Source organism: Anarhichas minor, unplaced genomic scaffold (assembly GCF_050575085.1).
Source record: "Anarhichas minor isolate MPS153535 unplaced genomic scaffold, ASM5057508v1 ptg000073l, whole genome shotgun sequence".
NCBI lineage: Eukaryota > Metazoa > Chordata > Actinopteri > Perciformes > Anarhichadidae > Anarhichas > Anarhichas minor.
Window position 1 is genome coordinate 266,907 of NW_027466519.1, and position 20,384 is coordinate 287,290.

The following is a 20,384-nucleotide window of genomic DNA, read 5'->3' on the forward strand; positions in this document are numbered from 1 at the left end:
TTTTGTTCTTGCAAAGGACATGTTTGTACTTCAGTTTGGTTTGTTTCATAAAATATAACCAGTCTTGCACTATTTGTAGATTATATGGTGTTTTATTTTTATTATCTCTTGTAAGGCTGCCATACTGGTTCTTTATATCAACAGTGAATAACAGGTTTGTTTTTTCAAGCCACATGTCTGTTTTAATACTGTAACATTTTATGCAGAATTGTATTGTTGTTTCAGATCCAGACTGTATCAAACTTAAAATGTGTATTAATCAGAAGGGTATGATTTTTTTAAATCTTTGAATTAATGCTACAGATATTTCAACAACAGAGCGAAATAAACTGATTCGGATTTATTTTATCACTTCATAGAATGTGGTTAAACTTCAGTGGCGAGCATGAATAAGATAACAGAATTTGTGATGTTGTCAACCAATTTGGAGAAGTGCTTAACCTAATCTAATCAAGTCCTAACTAATGGTCATCTTCCCCTCTCTGTCCCACGTCCTGTATCGCTCTCTTCCTGTTGAGGTCTGTAAAGAAGAACCAGAAACAGGTCCATGTTTGTGGGCTTCTGAACGTTACTCCTCCTCAATGACAGGTCTTCATGGAAGGTGTGAGGGCAACCTGAGCAACTTTATTAATGAGACAGAGTGTATGCAGCAATGTCACTGCACCTCTTTGTCACTGCAGTTTCTCTGTATCTGGCAAATGTAGTAATGACTGTCAACATGTCCTTGATTGTTAAATAATTTAAATAATAATAAATAATATATTATTTTAACTGATGCAGCAAAATTTACATATCAAACACATGACTACAGTTGACAAAACCTGCTGATTCGTCATTCCACTTAAGACGACCCATCTTTGCAACACGACTGTGAGATATGTTTCCTGAAGACAAACTGAGATGAAGAAACTCTGCTTCTCATCTAAACTCATCTTAAAGCTCATTAATATGTGTGGTCATCTGAACGAGCCCACATACTGGTTTAAGTAAGCAATTGTTTTGTTTTTTTACTATGAAACCTAAAATGCATTTATAGTTTAGTTATTATTTTTGGATTATGTGTGTGTAGGGGGGGACTAAATATGTGAAAAAAGGAAAGAAAATTGTTATGCATTAGCCAGAAGTCGGCAGTAGTGCACTTCTGCATGACAGCCTCCAATAAAAACTAAATCGTAGCAAGGTCAGCCGTTTAAATATTTCCCTCAGTACAGATTTACAGGCAGCTTCACCTACATTGTGTTTATAGCTCCCGATAAACTCCATCAGATAAATATCTGACATTGAAGGTGTCGATGTTTGCTGTTAGAGAATGACATGTTTCAGGGGTCATGTTCTGTAAATCCTTGCGAAAAGATCTGAGTGTGTGTTCAATGTGAGAGCAAGATCTTCCTTGCAAACCAAATGCAGGGCAAAAAACACGAAATTGAATGGCTCCACTGTTCCCCACAAACTCATCTGATGTAAGGTAACGAAACTGTAGTCTACCTGACGACAGCTAGTAAACTGGAAGAAAGTAGCGCATGGTGAGTCCTTTCGTATCGATAACGTGACGTTAGATTTGCGTAATTCAATATAAATCCGCTTGTCAACACAATTAAAAATAAAGTCGACTGTGTATTGGAGAGCAACATGACAACCTAGCACTGAGGTTCGAGCTAGCCGTAAGTGAGTCAGTCACGAGCTAACCAGTGTCACGTCCCCAAAACTAACCTACCACCATTGTTTGGGCTTTTAATTAGCTCTTACATCACAAACAGCCGAGCAATGTTTTAAAGATGAACACACGCAAACACGTGTCATTACACGGTTTGCTTGATTTGTTTGTGTCAGACAAGCTAATGTTTGCTAACACATAGCATGAAACCAAAGCACTCCAGGAAGTAATGTGTGTTCTGTTACCACTAGGTGGGGGTAGAAGATAAGTTACACAAAAACAAAAGTCTGGTTCTTCTGTTCCTCCATCCCCTGAAAGAGGTGCTTCTCCCCTCACAGTGCTGCACGCTTTAATCTGCATCAAAGCAACATTTAGGCCGGGTAACAAGTCATAAGAGAAAGACATAGCATTTTCCTTGGTGTATATATATATATATATGTATATGTATATTGTTGGTTTGAGTATTTCAGAAACTTCTCATGTACTGTGATTTCCATTGTCAAATTACTTGGCTTTTTAAATAGATATTTAACATATTTTAATACTTAATCATCAATGCTCAATAATCTATGGACTTTAACATTTAAGCGTTGATGTTTTTTAGCCTTAAGGCCGGCTGTTGCAACTTGCAACGTTTTCACGAAATCCTCTAAAAAATGAAGAAAAAAACTCCTCATTATTTTATTGATCAGAGGCTTGCAAAATACAGTTTAAAAAGGAGGGAACATTCTACATCAGTGAAATCAATTCTTGGGTTTCAGAGGGTTACGCCTGCAGGCATTCAGACGGGGAGATACGACCACACTTCAGGCCTAAAAAAAAACATCCTCAGACTGGAATCAAGTCTCACAGCCAGCTGGTGTCTAACACTTCTCAGTCCGCTGTTACTGTGTGTGTGTGTGTGCACGAGTGATAATCAGCAAAACTGGTTCATGATCATCAGATGATGAACAGATTGCGGTGTATTCTTCTTGTACAGTGACATCGTTCAAGACTCTGCAAAGTTGTTATTGCCCAAATTCACTTTAGGGCAAATGCATGAACTCACAAGTCTTGTGTAGGTTATTGTATCTTGGCCTAAAAGCTATAAGTGCAGTGGCTTTACCGTAACACCGTATGTGGTACATATGTAGCAAATAAAATGATCTTTCCTCTCATGTTGTGACGGTAATATATTTAAGCAAATGTGGTGGTCTTATTCAAAGTGTTGTTTTGTATGCCTTCCCTCATTAGAGCGACAGCAGCACACCATCCGGTGGACAGAAATGGACCGTATGACTCCAGAGGCAGCGGGTATGTATCACAGTATTATCACACCGTTCTCTTGCCAATATTGAGCATAGAAACAACACACACGAGGGTTAAATGTAGAGTGAAAGTGCAGAATAATTTGTGTACAGACTCCAACAGTAATATCACACAGGGGGCTCTTGGGGGTGTACAATGATATCAGCATCATCACTCGTGTTTTTCACTGTAGAGTCTGTCGGTATGTGCCGCTCCACATCCTGGAGAGGTTAATTAACATGCAAACACTGCTTCAACAAGCATCGAATCCTGCAAGTGCTTGTACTCTCTTCATTTTCAAGATTCTGTCGTAGCACCTGTTGAAAGTTTTTTTTTTGAAGCTCCTACTACAAAACACAAAAGGAGAGAAGTACTTATAGAAGAATGTTGTGGCATCCTTCCAGTGGAGTTGAGCCACACATGCACAACCTCTGCCAAGTCACACTGAAGCCGTTCTGGTGGCTGTAGTGACACCAAATGCCCCATTTAGACACTTGATCTTTGTGTTTCCTTTATTTTGGCAGCTGCCTGGCAACAGGCAGTTAGACCTGCCTGTGGATTTAATCTCTGTCTAATTTGACTGAAATCTAAGTGCAATTTTTGATTGTTTCGTAAGGATGGGATTTTAAGATAGTGTCTCATTACCTTAAAATCCACTTGGTTTAAATACAGTGTTTTCTCATATTTCAAGTGATCTTGTGCCAAAAAAAAATGAAGAAAAACAATCCCCCACCCGAAGGTGAATGAGTGCACTGTATGCGTGTCCGTGTATTTGTATATGGTGATGATGGCGGTTATTATGTCGCAATGAATGGGGAGTCTCCAACTCTGTCATTCATCCACCAGCCAAAAACTCTAAAGAAGCTGCATTCTCCACATTCCCCTGCTCTCCTCACCTCTCCTCACACGAGCAGCGAGACTGAAGTGGGTTGTGCTGTGTGTGTGTGTGTGTGTGTCTGAGTCCCTGTGCACGTACGCGTGTTCGCTAGTGCGATGAATGGACTGGAGTAGGGTGTATAATCAGAGAATCCCGGAGAAAAGCAAAAGGAAAACTCTGTAGCTATTCAAATTCTTGAAATTAAAGGACCTTTCAGAGGACCGTTGCAGCGTTTTTGCATGTCTTAGCCCATTTGCTACATATCCAGTCTGCTACGCTGTTGGCTGTTTTTACATTAGCGCGTTGGTGAGATACTGAAGAGGAGGTTGATTTTAAAAGCCTGTGCTGCATTGCCATGCAACAGTTCAGCATATTTGGATATTACAGTCATTGAGATGGATTAAGAAGCAACTTCTTCTAACTGGAAATAGATTTTTAGATCAAGAGGAAACTATTTAAAAGAACTTATTGTCGGGAAGATTAGAAATGCATTTACAAAAATCAGAAACTAATATATATTTTTAAAAGAATGCATGATGTGCACTCAATGGGTCATAACTAGCACCGGATAGGATCACAAACCTCACGGACCGGATAGGATCACGGTTTTTGAGTCACGGTTCGGATCATTTTTCGGATCAGCAAAGAAAAGGGGGGGGGACATATATAACTTTGCTTTCCATTTATTAACTAAAAGAACTTCAAGAACCCTGAAAGCAAATAACTTTGGGCTATATATAGATTTAATATTTAAGATATTTATTTTCAAAAAGATGAGAATATCTACATTATCTGGGGAAAAGATAGCGCCAGATGTGTGTCTGTGTGACTCTCACAGAGGGGGGCGTGTCTGCAGCACCGGACTTTAAATCTCCACTCCTCCTTGATGAGATGTCAGTCTTTCCTTTTCATAGAGGAACGATCTTCACATTGAAGTGGGTGCGTGAGTGGATTTTGTATAGCGTGGCTCAAGCACTTTGACCAAATTTTGAAATCCTTTGTTTTCCACAACGGAGTGTCCCCCGTCGCTGACAGACCGGGATGGTGTCTCTTCATATGTGTGGACATGCCGATGTATTGCCGTTGTCTTTCTCTTTAAACGCCTACATACCGTAACACCTTTGTCCACCACCCTCATCCCGTCATTATAAGTTACAGGGAAGCTAAATATTTGACTTAAATGACGCCGGGGGCTTCTCAAGTTCCTCCACTCGCCAAGACTTTCACCGTTAAATGCCTCTAACACGCTCCGATCACGTGAACACACTACTGCTTTATATCTGTTCGCTGACACTCTGCATTGGTATTCGGGGACTTGTTACTTGAAAAGGAACAGCAGCAGTAAAACTGTATTACACACTGTGATGATTAAACTGTAGATCCGAGCCGTGAGAGGCGGTCCGAACCGATCACGGATGGATCCGTGACAGTGACAGTGGAAAAGGATTCTGGTTTTGGCAAAGAGGAGATAATTTTCAAATCACTGTGCATTTTTTTAAATGGCACACAAAGACCAGTGAATCTAACAAGGGAGGAGGCCAAATGCAGAAGCAAGTGATAAATAATGAGCGTGGGAGTGAAATACAATCATACAATCAAAGAGAAGCAAAGTGACTGAAAAAAAAACAAGCTGAAGTAGAGATTGTGCAGCTGGAAGACAAATGGAGAATAAATATAAGAGGCAACATGAAAGAGAAAGAGACTAAAAGTGTCCGGCCAGGAGAGAGAGGCAGGGCAGTAAAGAAAGAGGCCAACACAGAGAGAGGGAGAGGTCTTGTGCTCTGCTTTCCCAGGCTGTGCATCAGGAAGGTTGTATTTTTTTTTACACCATGACCACCACATAGCCCTTTCCTGGGGAAATCCGAGACAAAATCGAGAGAGGCTGCTGCAGGGAGGGAGAGGAGAACAGGAAAACTAGCCCTGGGAAGAGGGGAGGGGGGGGAGGAGGGAGGGAGGTAGGTATGGTAAAGCCCACACAGCATGAGCGACAGAGAAAGAGCTGGAGCTTTTGGGAAGTCTGAGTGGAACACACGCACAGGCAGATAGACACAAAACGTGCACGCACGCTTCCATCTCCTCTTGTCTCCGGGCTCTTTTACTCACCGTGGCCGAGTGTCTCGGCCGCAGATTCAGCCGGAATGCAGAGCTAATGCCGGGTTCCTCTACTATCCAACCGGCCTCAGCTGTTAATCCGATGTTATGGCTGCTCTGCTATGCCTGTTAAAGAAATAATATTTGACATTATGACTACTCGGCTATGCCTGTTTTAAATAACAATATTTCCAGTGTATCACATTACCTGTCAGCTAAGATTTAGCTTGGACACAAAACAAGGTATTCCAGGACAAAGTTTTACCTTTTTATTAACATGACCAGTAATTATGAGACCAAACTTTTATTTATAAGGTGATAGCCGTTATAGCCAGGCAACATTGAATGGAAGAGTTGATAAACAACAATTGTAGTAATAGTTAAATTTTCCCAAATCAAAACTTTTTACTTGAAGGCTCAAAAGACCTGAACAGAAAACCATCAGGTGCCTCACATGGTGAAGAAAGAAAAACAAATACTTTAAAGGCTGATTTCTTGACAGGTTGATAGAGGTCAAAGGTCAGAGTGAAACCCCACCTCATCCGTGTGCGTGTGCGTGTGTGTGTGTGTGTGTGTGTGTGTGTGTGTGTGTGTGTGTGTGTGTGTGTGTGTGTGTGTGTGTGTGTGTGTGTGTGTGTGTGTGTGTGTGTGTGTGTGTGTGTGTGTGTGTGTGTTCCCCCTCAGGTCTTGACCCTGCCGTCCTGAGAGACCAACTCTTTGAGCTATGGAACCGGAAAGATCTGCAGACGGTGAGGGTCACTTTCAGAGCGTGTGTCAGTCCCACACATGCAATATTGAGTGTGTGTGTGTCTGTGTGTATGTATGTGTGTGTGTATTTGCAAAGGAAGAGAGTTGTGTGTCTGCAAGAAACACTTGCACAGTAAGGAACGAACGAGAGAGAGAGAGAGAGATCTTGCATACCGGCATGTTTAAATGAAGCTCACCTGTGTGTGTGTGTGTGTGTGTGTGTTAATGAGGAAACCAGAGTGTCTGTCAGTAGGAGGAAGGAATTTGCGTTGCACAGAATGAACTTGAGATCTGTGTGAGGAGGATATTGAGTGGATGACATCTGTTTTGCAAATTAAGACGGAGCCCCAGCCCTTCTCACACAGATATTATTTTCTTGTGTCGGACGTTTCTAATGCCAGAGTGTGCATTCTTCACAAGCCTCTGTGTCTGCTGCGCGCAGAGAGGGAGGTTAGCCGTTTGTCTTCACCGGCTACTGTGTTTCAGCTATTCTAAAAATCTTGTTTATAGCACATATTCTACACTTGGTTCTTCCTTGAATATGCCACTCTAAGACTGTTATTTTATTTTATTTTTTTAAATGGTAACTCAGCCCTCTATAATCACTAAAATGTTCTTTTACACACAAATCATTATATTTAATTGATTCCAAACTAAAACCAAACAACTGTGATTTGCACACAAATGAAGGAGACCATCGTGACCGACATGCTGCAAAGGTTGTGTGTAATATGAATGATGCACCTAGGGTTCAGATTTAAATAAATCCACCTAAAATCCAGATTAAAAAGACGATTGCGCTGTTATGTTTTATGCATTTCCCTTTTCCCTCGCTTACATTTTGGCTTTAAGTCGCACTACTACCTCCCCTCTGTCTCCCCCCACAGCTACATTTGGCAGCCCACCGGGGATTTTCAAAGCTGTCTGAGCCTCTGGAGGCTTTGCTGACAATCCTGGAGGGCTGTCCGGGCAGACAGAAGGGTCGGAGCCACACCCTCGGCCATCACATCCTCGTGGAATTCCTGACGTGGATGAAGGAGCATCCTCAGGTAAACCAGATTCACAAACCAAACCCTTTTTTCAATCAAAGAAATGTACCGCAGACCTGTACTACAGCACAAGTCCAACCTGCTTCAGCAGTTTAATACAGTTTAGTTTTTTTTCCCCAGGTGACTCTGAGCTCACTCTTAGAGCAGCAAGCACTGGCACTTCAGCAGCGAGCGCTGACCTTAACGACGGATACCCAGCCCGCCTTTGTCGACAATCTCACTAACATCTACCAGCTCGACTCCCTGGATCCAGCCATGCTCCGATCGAACATCATGAGGTTGCACGCTCTTCACTGCTACAAAGAGGTGAGTTCCTCGTTTTGATGTTTTCAGACAAAAAACATCCGACACTGCACTGATTCATCCTTTCTGTTCTCCACAGGCAGCGGTGCTCAGCGTGAAGCTGAAGTTACAGAAAGAGCTGAATATGGAGGAGGTGAGACCAAACATTTGTCTGTGCAACCTTCAATCATAAGCAGTGAATAGATAAGCCTACTTAAGACATGTCTCGACAAATCTCTAACCAACTTTCCCAAATTGTCATCTTCAACACTTCTACAGATGTGTGTACCACTAATCTTGCAAAATAAGTTGCCGTTGGCAGAGTCCTTCGTCGCGGGCAACAATCATCTAGAACAGCAACTGGTCACACTGCTGGACTCGTGGTGCCACCCCAGCTTCACCGAGGAAGAGATACACAAGTATGGCTCGTGTGTCGGGAGCGTATATGGGAACCTGCAGTGTGTCTGTAAGCACCAGCGTGTCGCTGTGTGAACTCATACGGTTGTGTCTGCGTGTGTGTATCCCACAGGCGGTACCCTCACATCTCTGTAAGCAAACAGTGCTTGAGCCAGATGCAGCCCAAATTGCTCGCCAAACACGTCTTCCGACTCGTGGAGAAATTCAACATTGACCAAGGTGTGTGACTGGGCCCCCGAGTGGAGGGGTTCATTTGTGGGCGTGCGCCTCGGGCAGGAAATGATTGTGGTCTTGTCTCTTCGACTCAGGTCTGTGTCCCAATGCTCTGCACAAGAGGAGGTTGGACTCTTTACGTTTCCTCATGTACAAGAGGTTTGTGGAGGCAAGTGATGAATATTATATTTCATTTAAGCATCATGATATATGTCAGGGCAGGCTTCTCATCGGGGACATGCGTTTTTAGCGAGTACAAATGAATGACAATAATAGTGATACTTTTGAGATGGAAGACAGACGTCCCTTATTGTTTTGTGTCCATCATACACTCTCTTCACACTTTCTTTATCACAGATGCACTTCAGTATTGCATCCTACAGTTGAAAGAAAATGTGCAAATGAATGTGTTTTTTTTTTATACTACACCTATATGTCTCTTTAGTTTGATTTCAAGATTGTACTCTTAACTTTAAAAGCAGTTTATGATCTGTCAGACTATTCCTTGGGAGGAATTTCCTGGATAATTTGTGATGTTATGGTGTGCAGGATAGGATAGGATAGCAGGCATTAGAGGTTTTCGTATAGAATTATTTTTAGGCCCAGTTTTGTGCGTGACAGAGAAAAAGTAATTAGCATCAAGTATTTACTTACCTAACAGTACTTATCAGTAAATATATGTTCCAGGCACTTTAACAAGAGTTCGCTGTAAAAACAAAATGATTTGATGAATGCAGTCTGTCAAACGTGTTACTAACAATTACCCAATTTACCCATTGATGACCTAACTGCTGGGCAGAACTGGCAATGTCTGTCTGTTTGTTTATTTCAACAATGTCACAGTATGGAAAAGACAATACTGGAGTCAGATTACCCAGTTATATAATTACGTAATGATACCCATTGTGTACTCATCATTTATTTGTGTTTTGTACTCAATTTTCATTTTAGAAAAGCATGACAGATGAGAACTGGAGTGACCATGTACAGGTATGTATGTGTTGTACTTTACTGTACTGTATGTATGTGTATAGAAAACATTTAGGATGTGTTTTATGTGTGTGTATTATGTATTCATAGTACGTCGTGGCAGATGACTTTGAGCTGCAGATCCAGTTGGTGGAGATGTTGGTGAGGTACTGTAGTTTTCACAAAGCCTCTCAGTGGTCTCTGAGATACAACATCCCCAGAGATCGACTTCCCTGCGGCGTGTGGGAAACGCAGCAGAGTCTACCGCCTAATCTACAGTGAGTAGACTAAGATTATGCATAAACATATCCTGTTATGAAACAGCCTCAGAGTTTTCATCCCCAACGTCTAATCTGGTTTTGTTCGCCACATCCATTTCATGTCACTCTGTTGTCTTTCTCTGTATCTCTTATGTTATCTAGCCACTTTCATTCTGCGTTGGCTGATGTTGCCTTTTTCTTTCTCCGCCTCTTCTTAATGTGCACACTCACGAAAACACACGCACGTGTGTCGCCTCTGCTCAGACAGATCGGTCCGAGTGGTTCGGCAAAACCCGAGGAGTGGAGACCGTCTCGCTCTCACTGCAAGACGTTCTACCAGGTGCCGCTCACCAAAGACAAGGTTCATTTCGTGGACTCGCCGGAAGCTCTTCGGAGATGTCGAAACATTGTGCTGAAGGTACAGAGAAGCAAATGTTTTTGTTTTCACAACTTGTTTTCAACCATTAATGAAAATCTAAATATCCAGTGGATAGCAAATTGAAAACATGTATTGTGAATCATCTTTTTTATTTTTTGCTGCTGTCTTATCTGTCCCTGTCTTTGTCCTTTCTCAGGAGGGTGGTATAGTCGGAGTTGACATGGAGTGGCAGCCCACGTTTGGCTGCATCTCCACTCAGCAGGTTGCCCTGATACAGCTTGCCGTTTTGGACCAGGTTTTCTTAGTAGACCTTTGTGCAAGTGGATTCTGCCAACACCCAGATACTATTCTTTTCATCAGGAGCTTGTTCGCCCAAAGAAACATCCTCAAACTGGGTAAGAAGAGACTTGACAAAGGTTATATACATCTAAGTATTTTGTGTTTATACTTCTGTCTCTAACATTTCTCCTTTCTTCCCTCTCAGGTTATGGCATGTCGGGGGATCTCAAGTGTCTCATAGCCACCTGGCAGCAGCTTTTAGAGGAGCCATTGAAGATGGAGGCCGTGCTTGATCTTCTTAATGTACACCAAAAGGTAACATTCACATACTTCTAAACTGAATCCTGCAGTTGGTCTTATAGTAATAATAGAAAAGACGCTATTAGAGCGTCATGCTTCTTTACTTAGTAGGAGTGTAATGTTGAATTCTGGTCTTGATTCGTTAGATTGGTGTCTAAATTAATTCAAATATATATTTTTAAGACAGCAAAATTGGGTGCCTGACAATTGGCTTTGCGTGTATTTCCATAGCATAAAAATAATTTGTAGCGGGGATACAGGACCTGAGGATTGTAACATTTGGGTCTTCATTGCATGGTCATAACTCGGGTACATGCTGCAGCTGTGGCCCTGTAGTCTGCCCGAGACATATGTAGCTATACGCTGGCGGTCTCTGTGGTGGACCGGAATGTGGAAATGGCAACATGGGTCTGTAACTGATGAGGCTGCTTCACCATCTGCTGGAGTAAGGCTGCATGTTGCAGGATGTGAGGAATCCAAGAAATGTTTTTGAACGTCACAAGGAATGTCCGGTAGAAACAGGATGTTGCGGCGGAACATAAAATGGGAGGGACTGTTAAATAGTTCAGAAATGTATTTCCTGGGGCCTTGCATTGTCTAAAAGTCCAGGTAATTTCAAGTGACTAGAGTTGACACTGAACTACACCATCTAATTCTCACTTTAATGCCTTTTGCAGATCCAGCGTCGAAAGGTCAATCGGACTCAAAATGGACCTAAAGAGGTGCTGGTAGGAAAGAACTCTGCGGAGAAAGGCCTCAGTCTGCTGGTACAGCAGGTTCTGGGAAGGCCCCTCGACAAGACCGAGCAGATGTCCCACTGGGAGAAACGGCCGCTGCGCATCAGCCAAATTAGATATGCAGGTAAGATTTTATGCATGCGCACACAGACAATGACAGGGAGACAGATGGTCGCAGTTCTTTTCATCGTAGAATACCACCGATTATTTTGTCATTCATGGCCGCACTGCAAACCATTAAATTCACCCCCCTTTTCCTCTCTGTCGCTCGTGTTTCTTAACCTCCTCCTAGTGGCAGATGCCTGCTGTTTGCTGGATGTGTACTCCGCCCTCTCCAGCAACCCAGCTTACTTTGGGCTACCAGCTGACCTGCGCAGCATCTCATCGAGCCAATCGGAGGACAGTGGAGACAAGAAGCGGAAGGAGAAACGGGCCCATGGCAAAGAGGTCAGGAGGCAATTACTATTTCTCCATGAATAGTGATTTTATTTTATGAGGTTTTAATTGATACCAAATGCGTTGAGGTCTAAGATGTTAAGATGAATGAATCTTCAAGGAGGCCAATATTTCGACTTTTAGATACGGAAAGGTTGAAATCAAGAGGTAGACATTCCATTAATGAGGTTGTAGAAGCCAGAATCCTTAAACTACTTGATCAATTCTTGGCCCTGAATTTGACACGTTTGACTAGTGTAATATCGTGGTCCTCTCACATTTCTGTACACATTCCTGGGAACTTGCTATGAATAAACTAAGAAACTGAGGGGGGGGGAGCAGGTAACTTTAGGAGGGCCTTTATTTCAGAGTGACATTTTCACTAAAAGTTACTGAACTGCAAATTAAAGACGGTGCGTATGAGATTTCTCCTTTCATGTGCCAAATTTGAGTACTTTTCTGTCCTTTGAACATTCAGTCAGCAGAACATTGTCAGGATTGTTATTTCTGACGTGTGTTTAACTTTTACAGACCGCAATGATTTAGCTGCAACCAATTATTCATTTGAATAACTATCGTGATATTACATTTAACAATCCTAAGAGCTTTGAGCTTTCACGTGACACAATAAAACACAGAAAACAACTGAAGTACTTGGATTTGAGCATCCAACCTGCAGGGAGGGACAATACGTGTTTGACCGAGACACTTCAGCGGCTTCTATCAGCTCCAGGGGTGCAGTTGTATGGCTCCCCCTGTGCTTTGACCTCCCCGCACTGTGGTGCAAGTGAAAAGAAAATCCCCTTTGGGGATCAGTTAAGTATCACATTATTGTCTCTGTCCATTTAGGAATGTCAGGGGGCTCAAAGGGTCAGTCCCCCCAGCTCCAACACAGAGAAAGGCCTCCTGTGTGGCGAGAAGCCCTCAGAAGACACCCCCCCTCTGCCCCCCCAGCAGTTGCGGGTGGTGTGCGACAACATGCTGCAGGGACTCGGGAGGTACCTGCGCTGTTTAGGCGTCGATGTGATCATGTTGGAGAACACCGACGATCACAGAGTTGCGGCAAAGGTTAGTTCAGCGGTCCGAGCTGAAGACACGCATATCTGTTTTTTATACACATTAAACACAAGAACAACTCAAACAATAGAGCCATATTTCAGATAACCAATAATACAAGTTTCGCATTTCTGTATTTGTTGTGCGTCAGTTAGCACAAGCCGAAGGCCGCTTCATTCTCACGTGTGGACAACCGTTCCAAAGTGTAAGTGCTAACTAATGTGAACAATCTCAAATCTACAAGTGTGTGTGTGTGTGTGTGTGTGTGTGTTCGTGTTCCTTGTTTGCTTGTATACACGTGTTGCCTCTGTCTCCCCACGTAGTTGCGGTCCCAGGTAGGCGAGGGTCGCTGTCTGTCCCTAGACTGTTCAGAAAGGGCCAGAGATCAGGCTGTGCGAGTCCTCAGACACTTCAACGTGCAGCTCACTCCCAGCGACATATTCAGCCGCTGCCAGGTAAGAATATTCACGCTGGTCCTGAATGTATTTTTGAAATGAACTGTGTAAAAACTTCAGTATCGGCTGAGTGGTTACTACTTATTGAAGTAATACCAGTGATTATCAAAGCGTACAAATGGGGGAAAACTGAGTACAGAGAGTCACAAGTTCACCAGCCAAAGACAAAACGGCACATACATATTTTCACAATAATTCCCACATTTTACATTGCATGGGCTACGTTTCTGTTTTAAGCATTGAGCTGATACTTTTATACACAACGACTTTCAATGAGGAAGAAGAGAAGAAAGTTTAAGTTCCTATATCGGTGAGAAGTACAAGCGCTACGAATACCAAGCGATATTTCTGTGGTTAAAAACGCTGCTGAGCTTTTTAACTTCCTGATTTCTGAGAAAAAAGATTGTGGTGGTTGTGGTGTTTTGTGTAATACTGACAAAAAGGGGAAGACATAAATAAATGATCAGGGGAAAAGGGGAAGAGGGGCTTTTAAAAAAAAAAAAAAAGCAACCTTACTTTTTAAAGTTACTTTGTAAAGTTACTTTGTAAACTTCCTGTTGAAGGTGGCCCGTTGAGGCTGTGTGGTATTCTTGGCATGGCCAGACCCTGGGGGCTAACGCAGGAAACACTGGAAGGGATTGCATGTCCCATCTGGCCTTAGAATGCCCCGGGGACCCCAGGAGGAGCTGGAGGTTACGTTGTTTAGCCTGCTGCCACCACCACAACCTGCACTTGTGCAAGTATTGGAAAAATGAAGGATAGATGGCTGAATGGATGAGAACATCAACAGAATGAGACGCAATTTATTTCTCTAGTATAGAGATTTTTTATTGTCACATCCTTCTTTCCTCAATTACAGAAACATTGTTACTTGTGTATACGGATACACGTGACGGTGCAATACACTGCATTATTCTAATTCCTATTTGATGATGTTTATGGGGCCTGGAGTTCGTTAGTCCGCTTGTTGCCACCAATCATTGACGAATTTACCTGACCTGTAGATATCTCCATGGGTGGCTGTTTGGGGAAACCTGTGTGTGCTGTGACGTTTGTGTCTGCGGCGGAAGGTTGTGATTGGGAGGGGGGGGTTGTATCTTTTACATGACAGCTTCTAAACTTGGGTGTTCTTACTGCTCCTTTTGGGGGGGCTCTAAATGTGTCTAGATGCACCACTGGGTGCTCAAGATCTGGCCCTTCCTTGATGCTACCTCCTGTCCCGATGACGCAAACACATACACGGTGGCCAAATGGTCTTCCGCCTTTCCTATTTATTGGTCACTCCTGACGCCACTTCAAGGCAAAGTCACTTTGATATATTATGGCCAAATGTGACGTTAGTGTTCCACACAAACATGAAAAACCTTTTGTCGTAGCGTGAGGGTAATATTTTACAACCTCAAGCAGGTCATAATGTTCACTGCAAGAATGATTAATGGAGATGACAGAGAACTGAATAAGGACCTATTTTATACCTTTCCATTAATCCTTGATCATTTTCTGGAATTCGATTTTTGAAGATTCTCTAAAAATGACCAACAATAGATGAGGTTATGAAATACGATGTGCGGTTCATATTAAAACTGAGTTCGATTGTGTGTGTGTGTGTGTGTGTGTGTGTGTGTGTGTGTGTGTGTGTGTGTGTGTGTGTGTGTGTGTGTGTGTGTGTGTGTGTGTGTGTGTGTGTGTGTGTGTGTGTGTGTGTGTGTGTGTGTGTGTGTGTGTGTTAGAGACAAGGTTTCACCCTGGGGGCTGCTCTGCGGCCCACCCAGGCAAAGTTAACCCCTTTGTTGTCTGATTGTAAAGCTCTCTGATTAGCATTGGATGGGTTAGTTTCTCTCCCTTTGTCTCCGTGTTCCTCCCTCATGCACGTACACCACTGATCAATGTCATGAGGAACGAGAAGCAAAAAAAAAAAAGAAAAAGACGGGGAAGAGGAGATTAACCACAGACCTGTGTACGTGTGTGTAAAGGTTGGGCAGGGAAAGGGTTAATGTTTGTCTCTGTGTATCAATAGGCACAACAGAGATTTTAGAGGCAGAGGAATGTGTGTCCACTGTGGAGACCCCGAAAAGGGAGATGGAGAAAGGCCTCCTGTTTAAGTGTGTCCTTGTCTGCATACTTGCATGTACTTGCGTACAATAGGGTGGTAAAAAAACAAAAGAAACACTGCAGGTTTTTTTATGATGCAATCAAAGGATTCAATCTCTATTTATGGTGTTTTATGGATTTGTGTGCGTTTGGTTTATGATCAGTGTTTCTCTGAGAGTACCCGACTCCAGAAAACAGAGTTGTTCTTTTAAAAATGATTTTAACTAAATTGAAAAACACATTTATTTGTGTATTCACTCTAAAAGAGGAAGAATCGTGTTAACTTTAAAGCCACGTCTGCCTGTAAAACTGGATTCGGTCATTTATTTAAAGGCCCATTGTAAACTAGCTCAGGCTATAAGTGATGCGGTGTATGCCATTGTTCTGTGCCCTATACTGTTCATGTCCATATACAAATAAATAATAATTCAAAATAATACAGTTATTTTGAAATAATAAACATTTGTAGTTTACTCACAATGTATCAATTCTTAAAAAATGCCTGAAAAATGTATTTAATACAGTGACTTGTGTCACTGTATTTAACTTATTCTGTAATCTTTACATTTCATCCGTGTGGATTCCTGCAAGGGGTTGGGTAACAGGGTGGAGTTGGCTATTGGTCCATTACAGAGTCCTTATTCAGCTATATCCTTTCCTACACTAATGCCTGCTGCATCTATACTTTCCATAAACACACACACACACACACACTTCCGTTGGGCTTCCGTTCCACAGTTCCATCAGATGTCCCACACTGGCCTTTTATAGACATGTTGAGATAGCAGAGATATCCTGAGAGATAGACATGAAGCCAGCCAAACACACACACACACACACACGCTCACACATAAAGTATATAGGGATAGGTAAACGCTCAAAAACCCCAAACTTATCAACACCATCATTAACACGCACACACACAGAGTCACCTCAGTACCTTTACACACACACACACAGAGACTCGGTCACAGATGCGCACACACACTCAGAATCAGTCGTAGACACCATTGCAGCAGAAACGCTTGTTCCCACGCACCAGACTACTGGGGAAGTGAAAACAAGAGCAACAGGAACCGCCACACCATGAGAGGGAGGGGTGGGAGCGATGAGGGGTGCTAGGGAGAGGAAAAGGGGGAGGGAGGGAGAGAAGTGAGACCAGAGGTGATGGCAGGGAGGTAAAAAAGACTGACGTGGAAACGGAACGGCAGTGAAAGCAAATACGAAGGAGACAGTTAGTCGGGGTTAGGCACGGCTCAACGTCAGGCAAGTGGGTCAGAAATATACTCGCCCCTTTACAAATTGTTGTACTTATCAGGAGTTATCAAATTATAACAAAAACCAAAATGAATTGTCATGTTTAGTCTTTATTTAAGTAAATGAATCTGGAGTTTTGCCCACTTCCACTTTAATGGGAGAATCTCAAAATTGGTACGTCCATCATCAGCTGCAGAACAAAAAAATTTAACTTTAAGTTAAAATTCTTTAACTCTTTTTTTTTACCACTTGCTCGTTTAGGCAAGCTAGATGCTAGATTAACTATCCCGCCTTGGCGCTTGTACTTGCCCCGGTCAAGCGGGCGATCCTTTACTGTTGAGCCCTGTTGGGGAGAAAGACAAAAATAACGTGGAGACGGAGTTGCGGAGAGAGATTGTGCGTGAAAGTCCGAAATAATCGGTGTGTGTGCAAGCGAGACGAGTGTTTGCTGAGTGAGGAAGAGCGAGAGGAAGAGAGAGTGACTGAGAAAGGTGGCATTGAAGGAAGAGGAGGACTTGAAGGAGGGCGAGGCGATAGAAAGACTTGTTGTCTGTCCTTTTGATCTACAAAGAGAGCCACGGGCTGAGAAACAGGAGGAATGTGAGAGGTTGAGACACGTTTAAAGTTACCCTCCACTTTCTGTGTGTGTGTGCGTATATTTGTGCATGTGAGTGAAATAGGGCTGGTCAGCATCGGGATGTACGTATGCGTTAAAATGCATTATAAAACTCTTTTTTTTTTTTTATGGACTCGTATGTTCTCACACCTTAATTCATGATTATTGTTATTTTTGAATGCACACTTTGTTTATCGTTTGTAGATAATCACAACTATGGACAGTGTCTCACACAAGCCATTCAAACCGTCTCTGTGCATGTAACCGTTTTTTTTTCTCCGTGGTGACAAAATAGGTTTCGTGTGTCCCGCCGTTTTTTCCCCACTCTCCCCTCCCGTCCCCGGGAGACGAGAGGAGAGCGACAGAGAGAAAGGGGGTGGGGGGGAGGCGGAGGGGAGGCATTCCATAGGCACGCCAAGACATTCCGAGGGAAAACCATCCCAAATATTTCCCACTGTGTGTGGCGAAGGGCTTCGTGTCTCCTGTTACACATACGGTTTCAGAAAGTACTGAAAGCGAATACACACACAGCAGCCTGAATGTTCATCTCCTTTGTCTGTCTGTCGGGGATCCAAATCGGGAAAGGCCATTGTGACTGTTGTGTCACTTCATTGTGTTGAGTTTATGAATAATCATGGGCCATGACCGCAAATATTAAGCTGTAACTTATTCTGTGGAGTGAGATGACGCCTCTTTGAGTCGTAGATTATCAGAAATATATGAAAGTATTGCTGTGTGTGCTTCACTGGAAATCACTGTCGCCATGAAAGGGGAACAGTGGCTCACAGTCATGAAGAAGTCCTACATGCAAAGGTAAATATAAGTCACATTTATTATAATATACAGATGTATTCGATTAATAATCAAAGCCAATCATTAGGCCTGGCTGATGAAATCACCATCACAATATCATTTTAATATATTTGCTGAGAGAGATGGATCATGATGGAGTAAATAAATACAAAATCACATATTGTAGGAATCGTATAATATAATCAAACTGATCAAAGCGGTCAACCGTGTTCCAGTGTTGTACCTTACAAACTCTTTGTATGTGTGAGTGAAAACAACGTCGACAACTAATGTGTAGGTGCTTAGTCACAGCTTGGTCAGGAATGCGTAGAGGTATGTCATCATAAGATCATATCATCACAATATGACTCTGCTGAAAGTTGATATTTGACAGCAGTCTGCACCTAAAAATCAAAACAAGATTAAAAAAAAAGTGGTGTGAAAATCCCACGGAAGGATCTGCAGCGTGAGACCTGTGAGAGGTGTCTTTAGTGTCTCTGACTCATCTTGAAGCTGATTCTCATGGCTGTGTGAGCAGATACAGGTACACATGCACACAGATAAGGCGGAAGGTGAGCCATCACTCACCGAGCATCTGCTCTTTAAGAAATCATGCCTGCTCTCTTCTTCTTCTTCTTTTTTTTTTTTTTTTTTGTTTCCCACAGTCTAGTTGGCCCCAGGATAGCATAGCGACGCAATGACACCTGTCTGTGCGGGTGCACGCATGATATGTATCGACATGCTCGTGTGTGAATTTGTTACTCAGGCTGAGGTTTCTCTTCGCGCTCAGAAGGTGCGGAGGAATGTGTGTTAGGTGGCTTGTTTTTAGGATATTTTATTACACATCTAAGAATCATTCAAGAGGCGATAGTTTGTTCAGAGGCCCGTCTTTCCCTGTGATGGCTTATTTTGTACGCGCGTGTAGGCGATCACACAATACCATGTTGTATTTTTTTTTTTTTTGAGAGCTCCACTTAAGTTGTACAATTTTTGCTGATTAGCCATGATAAGTAGGGAGCATATATGGCTGTCAATCATATAGTCACTTGACGGTTGTGTAGTTGTAAACCAGAGATGGACGAATAGGCCAATTAGAGCACCTGTGTTGTGCAATCTGTATATTGCATTTCTCTCTCTGCTTCCACTCTCATTTTCTCTCTAACTCACCTCCCCCACTTTGTTGTACCACATCTTTTCTCCCCTAAATGCACAGCATTCATGCCAACGCTTTTGTGCCTGGTTGATGATTTCCACTAAACACGCAGACAGAACACCATATTTGAATCACTGACTCAAATTCAGGTTTCGTGTATCAACATTAATGTCATATATTAACAAAAATATACTATCACATGCGTATCACAATAAGCATATACCTTCTTGGACGACACGAGGACGTAATTGTATGCAAACATAGATTTTACAGTAACATTGTTTAATACTAAATTCAGCTTTTCACATATCCATCTTTAGCCGTGCTTCACCATCTTTCCAATTTCCCCCTTTTTTGCGCCCCAACATTGCTCCCTCCCGGTATCTGTTTCTCCTTCTCACTTGGCCCTCTCTCTCTCTCTCTCTCTCGCTGTCTCTCTCTCTCTCTCTCTGCCGTTCTCACCCTGCCTCCCTGCTCCGCTCCACTCCCAGTCTCACTCTCCTCCGTTTCAGATTAGCCAAGGCGAGGAATCCGGTGCAGCCGGCAGCTGGAATGTCCTGTTTGTCTTGCTCTGTTTGTGTGTGTGTGTGTGTGTGTGTGTGAAGTTGGTGAGGCTGGTGCTGCTTTTTGATGTGTTCCATTGTCTGAGAGCCAAGCTGCTTCCTGCCTCTGCTTTCCCCATAAGCCTGAGAGAAACGGAGAGGAGGGGAAAGAAACGGGAGAGAAATTCAGAGAATACATTTGCAGGGACAGGTTGAGATGGAGAGAGAGAGAGAGAAGCAAGAAGGTGGAATAAGAAGGAGAAGATAGAAAGGACAGATGGGGGAGGGGGGGAGAGAGATGGTGAGGAAGAGAGGGATGAGGGAGGAAGTGATGGAGGGATGGAAAAGGTAGGAGAGAATTAGAGAGGGAGGAAGAGAGGTGAGAAGGAAGGAGGGATAGCTTCAATAGGCCTTTTCCTCCAAGCACCAATACAATGAAGTAGTGC

General features: G+C 42.9%; 1 protein-coding gene across 5 annotated transcripts in view; it reads left to right on the forward strand.

Moving 5' to 3' along the window:
* Window positions 1-1,410: 1,410 nt before the first annotated feature.
* The window catches only part of exd3 (exonuclease 3'-5' domain containing 3), a 34,780-nt gene continuing 15,806 nt past the window's right edge, over window positions 1,411-20,384 (forward strand). For 4 of the 5 annotated variants that reach the window (XR_012947836.1, XR_012947837.1, XM_076079607.1 and 1 more), the window contains exons 1-19: window positions 1,411-1,523; window positions 2,888-2,947; window positions 6,594-6,658; window positions 7,544-7,705; window positions 7,826-8,011; window positions 8,088-8,141; window positions 8,267-8,406; window positions 8,517-8,623; window positions 8,713-8,786; window positions 9,569-9,607; window positions 9,698-9,864; window positions 10,111-10,264; window positions 10,422-10,620; window positions 10,710-10,819; window positions 11,482-11,665; window positions 11,834-11,988; window positions 12,826-13,044; window positions 13,184-13,237; window positions 13,356-13,487. Coding sequence is in view for 3 of the 5 variants with exons in the window: in XM_076079607.1 (XP_075935722.1) it covers window positions 2,920-2,947; window positions 6,594-6,658; window positions 7,544-7,705; window positions 7,826-8,011; window positions 8,088-8,141; window positions 8,267-8,406; window positions 8,517-8,623; window positions 8,713-8,786; window positions 9,569-9,607; window positions 9,698-9,864; window positions 10,111-10,264; window positions 10,422-10,620; window positions 10,710-10,819; window positions 11,482-11,665; window positions 11,834-11,988; window positions 12,826-13,044; window positions 13,184-13,237; window positions 13,356-13,487 (2,229 nt within the window). In the remaining 2 variants the exon portion in view is untranslated. The remainder of the gene's footprint in view (window positions 1,524-2,887; window positions 2,948-6,593; window positions 6,659-7,543; window positions 7,706-7,825; window positions 8,012-8,087; window positions 8,142-8,266; window positions 8,407-8,516; window positions 8,624-8,712; window positions 8,787-9,568; window positions 9,608-9,697; window positions 9,865-10,110; window positions 10,265-10,421; window positions 10,621-10,709; window positions 10,820-11,481; window positions 11,666-11,833; window positions 11,989-12,825; window positions 13,045-13,183; window positions 13,238-13,355; window positions 13,488-20,384) is intronic. The other variant, XM_076079608.1, reaches the window with a different exon arrangement.